Below are 13,398 nucleotides of genomic sequence, written 5' to 3'. Positions count from 1 at the left end.
CTAATATTGAGACATTGCAACAAATCTTATATATAAAAATGAAATGGTCTGTGTTCGTATCCGCATAACTCGAAAACGGCTGGATGGATTTTTTTCATTTCTTCAGCAGAAACATTCGTTATAGTTTCCGACGGGTTTATATGATATTTCCTAATGTGAAAATTACGAGTAAAGTTGAGCAAATCGTAAAAAACTAAAATTAGGAATCGTAAGGAAATTTTGCATGGGCAGCTAAAAACGCGTATATTCGCCTACTATGCAGGACAACGTCTGCCGGGTAAACTAGTGTCCAATAAAAATCCCCAATTTTAGACAAAAATCGTTGCAATCTTCTATTGCAACGATTAGCTCCTTGTACCCTTAGTATAAATTAGGTTAACTTTAGTTTAAGTTGTAATTGTAATTGTAACAATTTAATCAGATTTCCATAAAAATGATCTGATTACCATCACAGATATGAATTACATAACTTTTCATTACTATCTAAAAAAATGGTAAGAAAGGTAAGGTAATAAGATAGGTTGGAAAAAAAACTGTTGTTTTCATTAACAGATTCTCATAAGCATTGGTAGTGATACTTCGAGTTTATACTAAAATGCAAAACTTATGATATCTCTCGCACAGATTTCAAAAGTTCCATCAAGAATCGCGTTTTATGTTTATACAAGACCACTTAACGTTTATCACTCGTTAGCATCAATAAAATTAATAATCTAAGTCGTCAACAAAACTAAAACTTGTGTTACCGCTCCGTCGATATCAAAAGTTTCGGTATCAACTAAGGGAATAAAACTCTATCAGATAGCCCATTACTAATCCGAAGATTCATTCAAACAGTTGAAAATGCGCATGTCTGTACATAAATTTAAAAAATCACTCATATCTGCTTGGCGCGCGCGAGGCTCAAACTTTTGTACACGGTTAGAAAAAAGTACCTAATATTAGGTACTTTTCACTCAAATCGGGGGTTCAGTGTGGGAACCCAAAATTAAGTAATTTTTTCTTGAAATTAAATGAAATTCACCTAATATTAAGTAAAATATACTTAATTTTAAATAGAAACTAACCAAAAGTTAGGTAAATTTCACCCAACTTTTGTAGACATGAGACTCAATGTTGGGTTCCCACACTTTAATGCCCTTGATTATGATAACATTATGATTTATGATAACAAAGGGTAGAGGGAGGGAGATGCAAGAGAAAAAAAGTACCTAAAATTAGGTACTTTTTTCTAACCGTGTGGACTACACAAAAAAGGTCAAATTACAATTACGTAAATATATATAAAATCATAAAATCCATCATCATCATCGAGGCGAACAAAATAGTTTATCAGTGCCTCAATAAATAAAAAATACAACAAACAAACAATCCGTAGGTCAAACTTCGCCAAGATACAAAAATTATTGAATTAGCATTGCAATGTTTATTATAAGCAGCCATCATTTGATTTATGGGTCCGAATTTCGCATAGTTTGTACGATGACTACTACAGGCAAAAAAAGTTCGATTTCGCAAAGGTCTTTGTGGGATATAAAAATTTAATTTAGATAATATTGCCTCTGAGTCGACCTTGTTCGAGATAACATCATTAATGAAAGATAGCATCGCATATTCCCGTCGTTCCTTCAATGTTTGTATACTAATTAGCATGCATCGTGCTTTATAAGACGGGAGTGGAAGTTGAGTCCACCCTAACTTGCGTAGTGCATATAATAAAAATTGCTTTTGTACCGACTCAATTCTTGTGTCATGCGTGACTGTGTAAAGTGACCAAACTATGCTGCAATATTCAAGTATCGATCTGACATTAGCGATATATAATGTTTTTATAGTGTATGGATCGTGGAAGTTGTAGCCAAACCTTTTTATGAATCCTAACATATTATTAGCTTTGTTTATAATAGTATTATAATGGTCAATGAACGTAAGCTTAGAGTCTATAATTATGCTAACTAACTAACCCTAACTCTATCACATCTTGTTACCTTTTGGCTACCTAAAGGGATTGTCATATTTTGAATATTTCGTTTTCTGCTTATAGTAATTAAGTTGCATTTCTTTATATTGAGCTGTAGCAAATTTTTATACACCAGTTATGAAATATCTGGATCTCGTGTTTGAATGTGTTCATGTCATTCAGCGTCTTTGATCTCAATAAAAAGTTTCATATCGTCAGCGTAAATCAATACTTTTAGATGTTTTAGAATGAAGGACAAGTCGTTTACAAACAAAATAAACAATAGCGGACCTAAATGAGAGCCTTGCGGGACTCCCGATGTTGTATGAATAGCTACAGATTGCTTTCCTTTGAACCTAACTAATGTAGTTGCACGTTTGATATGTGTAGGCACCGAATTGAAATAATTGATACCTTTAAAAAACAAAGAATTTTGTGAAGCTCAATGCACAGTGTTTTATTTCGTCATTTTCACGATCGAAATACAAAAACTCGAAAAGTGTTGATTTTGGATATAGGGTTTGTTCACAGAAGTTTCAAGATATTTAGGAGCGCATCGTTCGACAAAAACAGTTTGATGATTGGGGGATTAATTAGGAAAAAGTTAGCTGAGAAAATTATTTTTCCACCAGAATGAGATAGACACGTAGTGATCAATCACGGAGTAGCAACCATTGATATGTACAGTCAGTCTAAGCTAAGCTAAGCTAAGCAGAATGAGATAGACACGTAGTGTCTTCCGCAAAGTTGTAGCAAATGTTAATACGAGCAACTTTGCTGAACAACCGTGTTTCTATCTCTTATATCTAACAAACTTAAGACGTTTTTATGTAAAAGCCCCATAAAAATCTAATTTTTCATTCTAACTCTTTCCAATGATTTTTCCAATTTTCCGTCTCTTCTACAAAGTTGTTAAACAAGCAAAATTACATGTTTTTACTGAACATTGTAAGATTCCATCTCACATACAACAAAAGTTATCTTTAAATTATACATATTTTTAAAGGTATTTCCACTTGTGATTACTCCCTTAATTGCAAAAAGTCGCAAATTTCTTCACGATATGCTGAAAATCACTTATTTCATTTTTCTGCTGACATTGAAAACTTTTGTCGACAAGAGTCTTCTCGAATGCTGTGATAAAAACTTGTAAACCTATAAAAAATCATAGTTTTTGAATAACTTTTGTTTTGTAAGAGATGGAAAGTTACAATGTTCAGCAAAAAAATGTAATTTTGCTGGTTTGACAACTTTGTAGAAGAGATGGAAAATGTAAAAAATCATTAGAGTTAGTTTAAGTTAAGAGAATGATTTTAAGAGGATTTCCACATAAACCATGTTAAGTTTGTTATATCAAAAATATAGAAACTCAGCTTCATCGCCGCATTTGTTTTTAATAGCATTTGTTATAACGTGAAATGCAAAGTTTTTTTTTTAAATATGTAATACCAAAGGAAAAGTTGTTTCCAAATTCAACTGAGTTTATATTCGTTGTTCTCTTTGTCATCGCTTTCACACTTTCACTAATATATTTTAGTGTCTTCTGTAAGCAACTTCCTTCGACTTCTTGGACAACTTCGGGCTTTTGATACAACGGGATCCAACAATCTCAGCAATCAATGCGTCAGTTCCTCATTTGTTCTAAAATTTACCTGCAGCAGATGTTTCTGCTGTTTTAATCAAATTGAAACGCTTCGACATGTGTGCTGTGTACATTTATTGTATTTTTGACATCACACGAATACTTATAGAAATTTTATTTCTTTGAATTATATTTTTTATGAATTCTTATATAAATATTATAATATGTATGTATATATATATGAGTTTCTATATTTTTGATATGTATAATAAACTTAACATGGTTTATGTGGAAATCCCCTTAAAATCATTCTCTTAACTTAAACTAACTCTAATGATTTTTCACATTTTTCGTCTCTTCTACAAAGTTGTCAAACCAGCAAAACAACAAGTTTTTGCTGAACATTGTAGCTTTCTATCTGTTATAAAACAAAAGTTATTCAAATATTATGATTTCTTATAGGTTTACAAGTTTTTAACACAGCATTCGAGAAGACTCTTGTCGACAAAAGTTTTCAATGTCAGTAGAAAAAAGAAATAAGCGATTTTCAGCATATTGTGAAGAAATTTGCGACTTTTTGCAATTAAGGGAGTAATCACAAGTGGAAATACCTCTACGAATTTGTATAATTTAAAAATAACTTTTGTTGTATATGAGATGGAATGTTACAATGTTCAACAAAAACATGTAATATTGCTTGTTCAACAACTTTGTAGAAGAGACGGAAAATGGGAAAAATCATTGGAAAGATTTAAACTGAAAAAATAGATTTTTATGGGGTTTTTACATAAAACGTCTTAAGTTTGTTATATATAAGAGATAGAAACTCGGGTTGTTCAGCAAAGTTGCTCGTATTAACATTTGCTACAACTTTGCCTAAGACACTACGTGTCTATCTCATTCTGGTGGAAAAATAATTTGCTCAACTAACTTTTAGGGGGATTAATCATCAAACTGTTTTTATCGAAAGATGCGCTCCTAAATATCTTGAAACTTCTGTGAACAAACCCTATATCCAAAATCAACACTTTTCGAGTTTTTGTATTTCGATCGTGAAAATGACGAAATAAAACACTGTGCAATGGTTCAATTCAACCAGAGGAAAAATCCTAACTGCCAGAGGCAATTGAAATGCATTAATGATAACTAAAAAATGTAACATAGCATATAAGGATGATAGTGTTAAGCAAACACGGAACACCTAGTCTAAGAGATGAAAGCATGTACTAGATAATTAGCAAATAAAATTAGTTTAAAAAATGCATTAGGATAGTTAAATAGTGGAGTCTGAAAATATTCCCTTATTATCAAGTGAAAATCAAGTCGTTTTCGGCCGTTGCAGTCTTGTAAAGCAGGAAAAACAAGTTTACTTGTGCATCCGACGGTTTCGGTAATTTATTTTACACACTAATGTAACAATACCATTCTAACAACGAAACAAGCTTCAAATCCTTGAAAAAGGTAAAATAAATTACCGAAACCATCGGATGCAGAAGTAAACTTGTTTTTGCTGCTTTGCAAGACTGCAACGGCCGAAAACGACTTGATTTTCACTTGATAATAAGGGAATATTTTTAGACTCCACTTGATTTTCAATTAAGTTTTCCACAATCGCCAAGAGCTATTTCTTATGATTATGGAAGGGTCAAAATCTCACTGTAGGTGGATTAATCTGTTTTTTTTTGTATCCCGTGGTATCCGGTTAGGCCTAATTTCGAGAATCGATTTCCTTCACTCCTTCAATAATGTGGCTTAAATACAGTTTCGACATAGCGGTGGTACATCGGTATAAATGCTTGTCGAAATACTGATCCTATTTTCATAAATGTATTGATTTCACTAAATCGGAGACTGAGGTATACAAATTATACATACGTGTTGAACATTTTAAACCATTTTATTACCTTTCTTATTCGCCAGCAACGAAGCTACTCCTAGATCAACATTTAAAAAGGGCGCTACGCTACGCTACAGTCAATATTTATTCTTTCCAGTTCGTTGTCTATGCATATATGTAGTTATGTATAATGTATATAGACGAGGAATCGGAAAGAACACATTTTTGCCTGTTACGCCCATTTCAAACGTTGGTCTAGTCTTGGAATAACTACGCCTTCAGTTCAACGCACGTCATGACGCATCAGAGCGAACAATAAGCCTACAATCTTCCAGAGAATCTAGACTGCCCGTTTCAAATCTATTCCTTGTTTGAATGGGAACGCTTGATGCCGCTGCACGTTTTTCACCTTGACCTGCTGTAGCGGCGACAACGCAACGGTAATCACCCACTCCTACTGTAGCCACCTACTTTATGTCTGACGCGGAATGCAATTGCTCATCGTTAAACCCGGCAGTGCCTATTTCTGCTGGATTGTTAGTGATCGCTGATAATAAGAACAACTTGTTTATTTGCGTTACGTGACTTTGCGTTCATCTCGGTTCAGTTTCGCCATTGATGTGCTTTTACTCGAGATATGACTTGTTAATTTTCAACAAATGATAAATCGTCGTGGGGTAAAAGTGTCATTGATGAATGTAATTTTCTCAAGATGGGGGCTAATCAATTTCAATTCATTTGAATGAATTATTGTTATCAGCTCTAGGGAACACTTTGCATTAAGTGTACGACGTACGTACATCCTCCAAAGCGACGCTAAACGATTCTGCTAATTGGGTATCGCTTAGTTTTCGCATAGATGTTTCTACACGCTTACAATAAATCCATCAACATCAACTAGGATTTGTCAGATTAATCGTTCTGTTCAACTTGATTTTTTCCCCTTGCAGATAAGACTGTACTGAATGGCATTTCTGGGAAGTTCAACTCAGGCGAGCTGACAGCAATTATGGGACCATCCGGAGCTGGAAAATCCTCGTTGCTGAACATTCTTACCGGTTTCACGTAAGTCGTTTGGAGTGCCGCCCTCACAGAGTCTAGATTCAACACTCCACAGTAAATGACGAGCATGTGTAAGCCTAAATTGAATTTTCAATTTCCTTTCTGTGTGTTTCGCACACCTTTTATTCCCTGGAAACGCTTTGCCGCCCACTCAATCTGATACGATTCAATCGGACCTCGATGACGGCCATCACTTCAGGAAAAGCGGCGTCAAAGGATCGCTCAACATCGGTCGCACCGACGGAGGCAATAAATTGTGCAGCTATATCCTGCAGGAGGATAATCTGCATCCGTACTTCACCGTCCAGGAGATAATGATGATGGCGTGTGATTTGAAAATATCGTCACGCTGTCTGAAGGACGGCGAGAAGCAGATATTGGTAAGTGTCCTTTTGTAGCGATTTCATGATTTGGTTTAGAAGGTGTTATGCGGTATGCATTTCAATTAGAGACTGAGCATGTTTTATGAAAAGATTGTTTTGATTGGCAGGCAGCATGGATTCAGAGGTTCACTTTTCATATTTTAATAAGCCTATTTGAATTCTCAGTTCATTGGCCTTATAAAACAATTATTTATGATAGATCTGTGATGATTACCCTATTATTATGACGTTGGCTCTCTCAGTCTAATTTAATTAAGACGGCTAGTTTGGCATAGCCCGACGTTTCGGTCCCGTGTATTGGACCTTTTTCAAGGGACAGCTTATCCCTTGAAAAAGGTCAAATACACGGGACCGAAACGTCGGGCTATGCCAAACTAGCCGTCTTAATTAAATTAGACTGGGAAAGCCAACGTCAAAATATCCATTCTACCAGTCGCAATCTCCTACACCTATTATTATGTAAAGTAAACAAATGAGTAAAAATTTGTTAAATAAATCAAAAATTGCAAAGGATTGGGCATAACAAATGAATGCACGAAAAAAGGAACAAACAAAATTCGGTACATTGAACTTTGAAAATTTGGATTTTTTGAAACAAGTAGAGAATAAAGGTCAATTAATCCCGTGTTGTTGGTCGGGTTGGTCCCACCAATGGCGCCAGGCCTTGTGGTGCGCTGAAATCCAAAATTGCACTATGGGAAATGATGACAAATTAGGCTTGATGTACCAGTTGTGGCTATAGCACCAGTTGTCGCACTTGTGCTTTATATGCCAAATGGCCAATCAAATCACCACCAACCAAGTTCATATCGATAAAGCATATTCATATGATACGATAGCACCTTTGATTTCCTTCAAAACAAGCAAAGCATAATTGTAAAAAATGATTTTGTTTAATTTTTGACGACCTTTGCACCAGTTGTCGCACTAGTGGTCCCTATTTGGCCAGTCCCATAAGAAAACAATGGGATTTGCCAAATAAGGAACCAAAATTAAGAATAGTGCCACAACTGGTGCATGCGTTCCTATTATGGATTAATCAATTTTGAGGATAATAACAAATTTTATAGTGGCTTTCACATCTGTTCTAAGGAGCAGGAAGTAAAACCTTTCGCTTGATATATAAAGTCCACCCACATGCCTTTTACTTATTAAAAAAAAATAGTTGTTCTTATGTATTGGTACACCCACCTATTCTTAAATTCACTGGTTTAAAGTGGTTTAGATTCAATCTTTATATGAAAATTATGTTGAGCTTTTTAGTGGAATGTTTTCACCTGTCATAAGACGAGTTTATACAATCCCATCGAATTCCACCACTTAATTGTATCTTGACAGATACGTATTTCGACCTCAACAGTAAGGCCGTCTTCAGTGTCTCGTACTTGACTCGAGTCTTATGACAGGTTCAATCTTTAATCAGACGATTTCTTTGGGGACCACATCCGTAATCAACCGTTCGAATAATTTCCGGAAGGCCCTTTCCATCAACAATTGATACTGGTATCAGAACGGCTCAGGGAGCTTTTTTTCTTGGGCAAGGGTAAACGGAAATCTGCAAACAGACACCTGAGGAGGTTAACTCAGATAGTGTGGGGATGGGATCACCCGACCCACTAAAACCAAAACCCTTTCGCCAGTCCGTATCCCCCGGCCCACAATTAAACAATACATCAGGGGAGGACTATTGAGAACGCTCACGCCTATGCTAACGCACTCGACGTTATAACGTAACATCGACTTCAAGGGTGGTAACCTCACCACTCGTCGATTGCAAGCTATGATAGTAACCTACCGGTCTGTATCAAAAACTCGCGTATGAGACCAGCACCTCGATAACAAACGCTACGCGTGAGCCGCAATGACCTCTATATCTCATTACGGAGGTCTCCGCAGCCCACCCGCGACGTTTTTGTTGTTGGGGTTAGCATGGTGTTCACTACATCACAGTAATCTCTACTGCAACCGCAACCGCTGGTTTTGTTTAAGACGCCACCAGCACTATAGTTTCGACATTATCTATTGAGACGCTGTGTTCACCGCATTCCATATAACCTCTTTCCGACACATCCTCTCAACAAGGTTGTCCGGGGTTGTATCCATGCCGCTGACAAGCAGCATGGCATGGCGTTCAACATCGAATCGCGGGCATGCAAACATCACATGCTCTGCCGATTCTACCTCACCTTCACATTCCGTGCACTCCGAAGAATCTGTGAACCCGAACCTGCAAGAACTTTTTAAAGCAGCCATGTTTAGAAAAGACCTGTGATAGGTGGAAGTTGATCTGAACATGCTTCCTACTAACATACATAATCGACGTGACTTGTAAAATTGAGCTTATCGTCGATCATCACGCCCAGATGCTTTAATGATCTCACTGTGCAGGTCCCTATGTTTATCCTCGCTTGCTGCAACCCATGGTGGTTATGCATTACAACAACCTCAGTCTTGTGACGTGCTATCGCTAACCTCCTTGAGTTGAGCCATTCTTCGACTCTGCTAATCGCGTACGAAGCTTTCAATTCAACTTCGTCAAGAGTGTCGCCTGTGACCTTGACCGGCCCTTATGCCTTATTTGCTTAAGTTTTCTTGCAACGGCGATAAGCTCATCCTTAGTCACTAGCGATACCACGTTTACTGACTCCTTACGGTGTGGCGGGCCAGTCCGATGAATCATGCTTCGGGAACAAACCTTCAACGATCCTGGCTAACATCTCCGGGGATTTCTCAGAAGGTGTGCTGTTGGTCCTAGCCATCACTATCCTGTATGTATCCCCCCATGGAGTATTATTGGCCATCCTACACAGCTCTTTGAAGCAGGCTCTCTTACTACATTTGATTTCGTAGTTCAGAGCTCTGCTCGCTGTTCGGAACACCCTGCGTCTTTCTAGCCTGTCCGCTTCGGTTTCAGCACGTCGCAACTTCTTTTAACTCTAAGACAGGTTCTGCGAAGATCAGCTATTGTGCTCGTCCACCAATGCACCGGTTTGCGGTTTTCGGTTGGCATAGTCCTCCTGGGCATTATCACGTAACATGCTCGTATTAGGACATCGGATAACTCATCACCACTAAGACCGATTTTCCCACCGTATTGATTCTTCCAGCAGTTCTGGGTCGGACTGCGAGGTACGCCATCCTAGATCAGCTTTACTGACCCGCATTGTGGTTCTGTTGGGAATATAGCAGACCATAAAACGTATTTCCTGATGGTCACTAGCAGTATACCCTTCGTGTACCCACCATTCAGGCTCCAGCGCGCTGCAGAAGGCCACATCGATGCATGACTCGCCATTCGGTCCTCTGAACGTTGCCGCTTGGCCCTCGTTCAGCAGAACTACGTTTAGTACCGCTAGAGACTCTAGTAGGATATGATCTCTATCGTTAGTGAGCCGAGAGGCCCAATCCACTGCCCACGCGTTGAAGTCACCTGCTACAACTAATGGTTAAAGACTAATTCAAGACAAAATTTTCAAAACGACTTATCTGCTTTTGTAAACAAAGATTCAAACGACGATTTGACGAAATTGATAGCTCTCCCACGCAAACTAACACCATCAATAGATAGGTGAAGGTTTCCGCTACCTGTTGATGATGTTGGTTTGCATGAAAGAGCGATCAGATTCGTCAAATCGTCGTTTGAATCTTTGTTTACAAAAGCAGATAAGTCGTTTTGAAAATTTTCTCTTGAATTCTCGTGTACCGACTGTTGTAGCAGCGCTTGCGCTGCCTTGCAGTGGGTGAGATTTATCTGAGCTATTTACATGATCGAGCCCGTCTGGAGGCCGGACAGGCCTGCCCACCGAATGGGTGTTTGTTGTCTGTGCCAGGTTCACAGATCAAACACCTCGGTGCGGCCTGGCAGGTGTGAGTCTTGAGACCTTCAGCTCTACACCTCCGGGAAAGCCGACTCCAATCCGGACCTTTGCAGTCGTATGACTTATGTCCGTAATCGAAGCACTTGAAGCAGGCCTGAGATTGTTGGTTTGCGCTTACCGAGCATACCGACCAACCTACCTTCAGCTTGGCCTCATCCAGTACCTTTTTGGTGTCAGCCACAGGTACCTGGAATAAAGCAACCTGCGTTCCAGCATAACCTTTCCGCAACCGAATCGTGGTATCCTGGATTTCAACGCCACACTGATCTCTCAGTGCAGCTACCAGCTCACCGGCTTCGGTAAATTCGTCCAGGCCTTGGCATTGGATTTCCTCTACTGGGCACAGGGTTCTCACCTGTGTGCCAACTTTTTAGACGCGGAACTCTTCCACGCAGCATCCCGCTTGAGGACGAAGATCATCTCGCCCTTCTGCGTTCTGCGGATGCAGAACCCCCTAGGCCAGTGAGCTTTTTATCGCCCCGCAAAGCCTTCAGAACGTCAGCATAGCTCTTACCATCAGCCTTGACGATAATTGCTTCACCTCTGTCCTTCCTGCCATGACCATTGGAAGGTGTGCCCTTTCCTCTACGAGCACTCCCCTTCTTGGCCAATGGCGCCGTCGCCTCCTCTACCGACGGCGTACATGATTCGGGCCAAGATTTTTGAATAGAACACTGCTCGGCTGAAATACTAAGTTGTTCGAGTGACACAAGAGACCCGTTTCAATGCATTTGAAATCTATGCATTCAACCCACTTTTCCTCACGTCATGTGCTAGTTTGAGGGGGAAATAAGTTGTCCCATGGTGCAATACCGCAAGCTTATTTATAGTTTCAATGCTAGTTGTGTACTATGAATTCGGTTTGTTTTATTGATGGTCTTGTTCAAAGTATTTTTTGTCGAATCACTTGTGGTGCTTTTCATTAAAAAAAAATCTCTCTAATAGCCTATTTACAGTACGAATAATAAAGTGGAGAAAGGAAATTGATTGTAGCAGCTTTGGCATTTAGTAGTGATGAACTCCAATTAAGGAAAACCACTCTAATAAAATATTTAAAAAAAATGTGTTTTGAGAGGATTATATAATAAACGTGCTGATAAATCCGACGACGTGAAGAACACGTTTTAAGAATGTCTTGATAAAGCCCATGAGAGTGCCCAGAACATGACGTGAAAATTGTTATCGGAGACGCCAACGCTCAAGCTTATAATCTTATAATCACTCCGCTACCAGCGACAACGGCCTACGGCTAGTAAATTTCGTTGCTGCCAGAGGGATGGCCATTGGGGGCAGCAAGGACTACTTCCAAGGGTTTGACGACCCCTCCCCTGGGGTCTGTGAGTCAGGGAGAACTGCCTAGGACGTGGTGGGGTTTAACAGTGGGCTCTGCTAAATCCCTCCCAAAAAATCACAAGTGTCCGTAAGCAGACTCTTTCAAAGCAACTGTGTGCCGCTTAAAAAGCACAAGCCCAGGGAGTGCCATCGACACATCAGGGTTGATCCCAGTAAGATCCTGATTATGGTATACTGGTTGCATGTTATTGGACTTTGTCTTTGGATATTGACATATTGTGAAGCGAGGGCTGGTAGTATGGCGAAACGGCGAATAGGCATATGGTCAGGCTGTCTTCCGTCCCATAAAACCGTGGCGATCCTTGTAGCACGCGGTACAATATTGCCACTCAGTTGCCAACTGAGTGGGAGTATGCTCAGATGCTCTTTCCTGACTAGCGCAGATCTGGCACTGAGCACGAAATTGTCAACCCTCGCTCGGACTCCCTGCATGCCGTAAGGTATGTATAGATAACCATGGAATCGTGAAGGCGACTACACCAGCAGGATTCAGCAGCAGCCGCAAGGGAGACCCAACAGAAATTAAGTCTTCAGGAGGATGGCCGTGACAGGGGCGCCTCCAGAGCTCAGTAAAGTTACGCAGGAGGCGAGCCTAAGAGTGGCTACCGAGAAGTCAGCAAATCCAAAGCGGGAAAGAGGGGAGAAGGTTTAGCGGAAGGCCGGCTCTCCCAAGTCGGAAAACCCAGTGCCTGTACCAACGAGGACCACTGAAGCTCACCGGGAGAAGACCTGCCCTGGAGGGAGGTCGTGAACCCCAAGAAGGCGAGGAGGAGACGTCAGCAAGCCACAAAGAGAATGGTGCGCATCACTGCTAAGGACTTTTCAGTTTATAATAAATATATAATAAAACCATAAATCTTTCTAGAAATCTGTTTTTTTTTTCGTTGAATATATTATCTGACCTTCTAGAAAAGAAATCCAATTATCAACGAAATAATTCTAACTCAGAAATTTGCGATATTCATAACAATCTCAATTTATTGGATTTTCAGTAGCAAAAACCGTTTATATTCCGTTTTTGGGCTGCCACAGACTCTAATGTTTCTGGATATCGACAAATCAATGACAGTGTGTTTCTTTCCGATCTTCTTGATGATTTTGTTGACACGCCAATTACATTTTTTTCAACAACTGTAAATTTCCTTACAAAAAATGTGTTAGAAAGTTTATGTTTACTCGAAAATCGAGAAGCTTTGACAATAATAGGCGCCATTTTGTTGGATTTAAATTGTTTCATCTCTTTTCAAAAATTACAGTTGATTGACAGTGTATTTTAATATATGATAAAGCAAACTCCATCAACTCTTAATATCGTCATGTAAAAGTATCCTCTCAATATACTG

General features: G+C 39.2%; 1 protein-coding gene across 3 annotated transcripts in view; it reads left to right on the top strand.

Moving 5' to 3' along the window:
- The window catches only part of LOC134212202 (ATP-binding cassette sub-family G member 1), a 220,071-nt gene that overhangs the window by 167,019 nt on the left and 39,654 nt on the right, over positions 1 to 13,398 (top strand). For all 3 annotated transcript variants that reach the window (XM_062689850.1, XM_062689848.1, XM_062689847.1), the window contains 2 exons: positions 6,330 to 6,444; positions 6,641 to 6,821. In XM_062689850.1, coding sequence (XP_062545834.1) covers positions 6,330 to 6,444; positions 6,641 to 6,821 — 296 coding nt within the window. The remainder of the gene's footprint in view (positions 1 to 6,329; positions 6,445 to 6,640; positions 6,822 to 13,398) is intronic.

This window comes from Armigeres subalbatus, chromosome 2 (genome assembly GCF_024139115.2).
Source record: "Armigeres subalbatus isolate Guangzhou_Male chromosome 2, GZ_Asu_2, whole genome shotgun sequence".
Taxonomy (NCBI): Eukaryota; Metazoa; Arthropoda; class Insecta; order Diptera; family Culicidae; genus Armigeres; species Armigeres subalbatus.
Note: the sequence above shows the minus strand (reverse complement) of the source record. Positions and strands in the feature narration are given on the sequence as shown.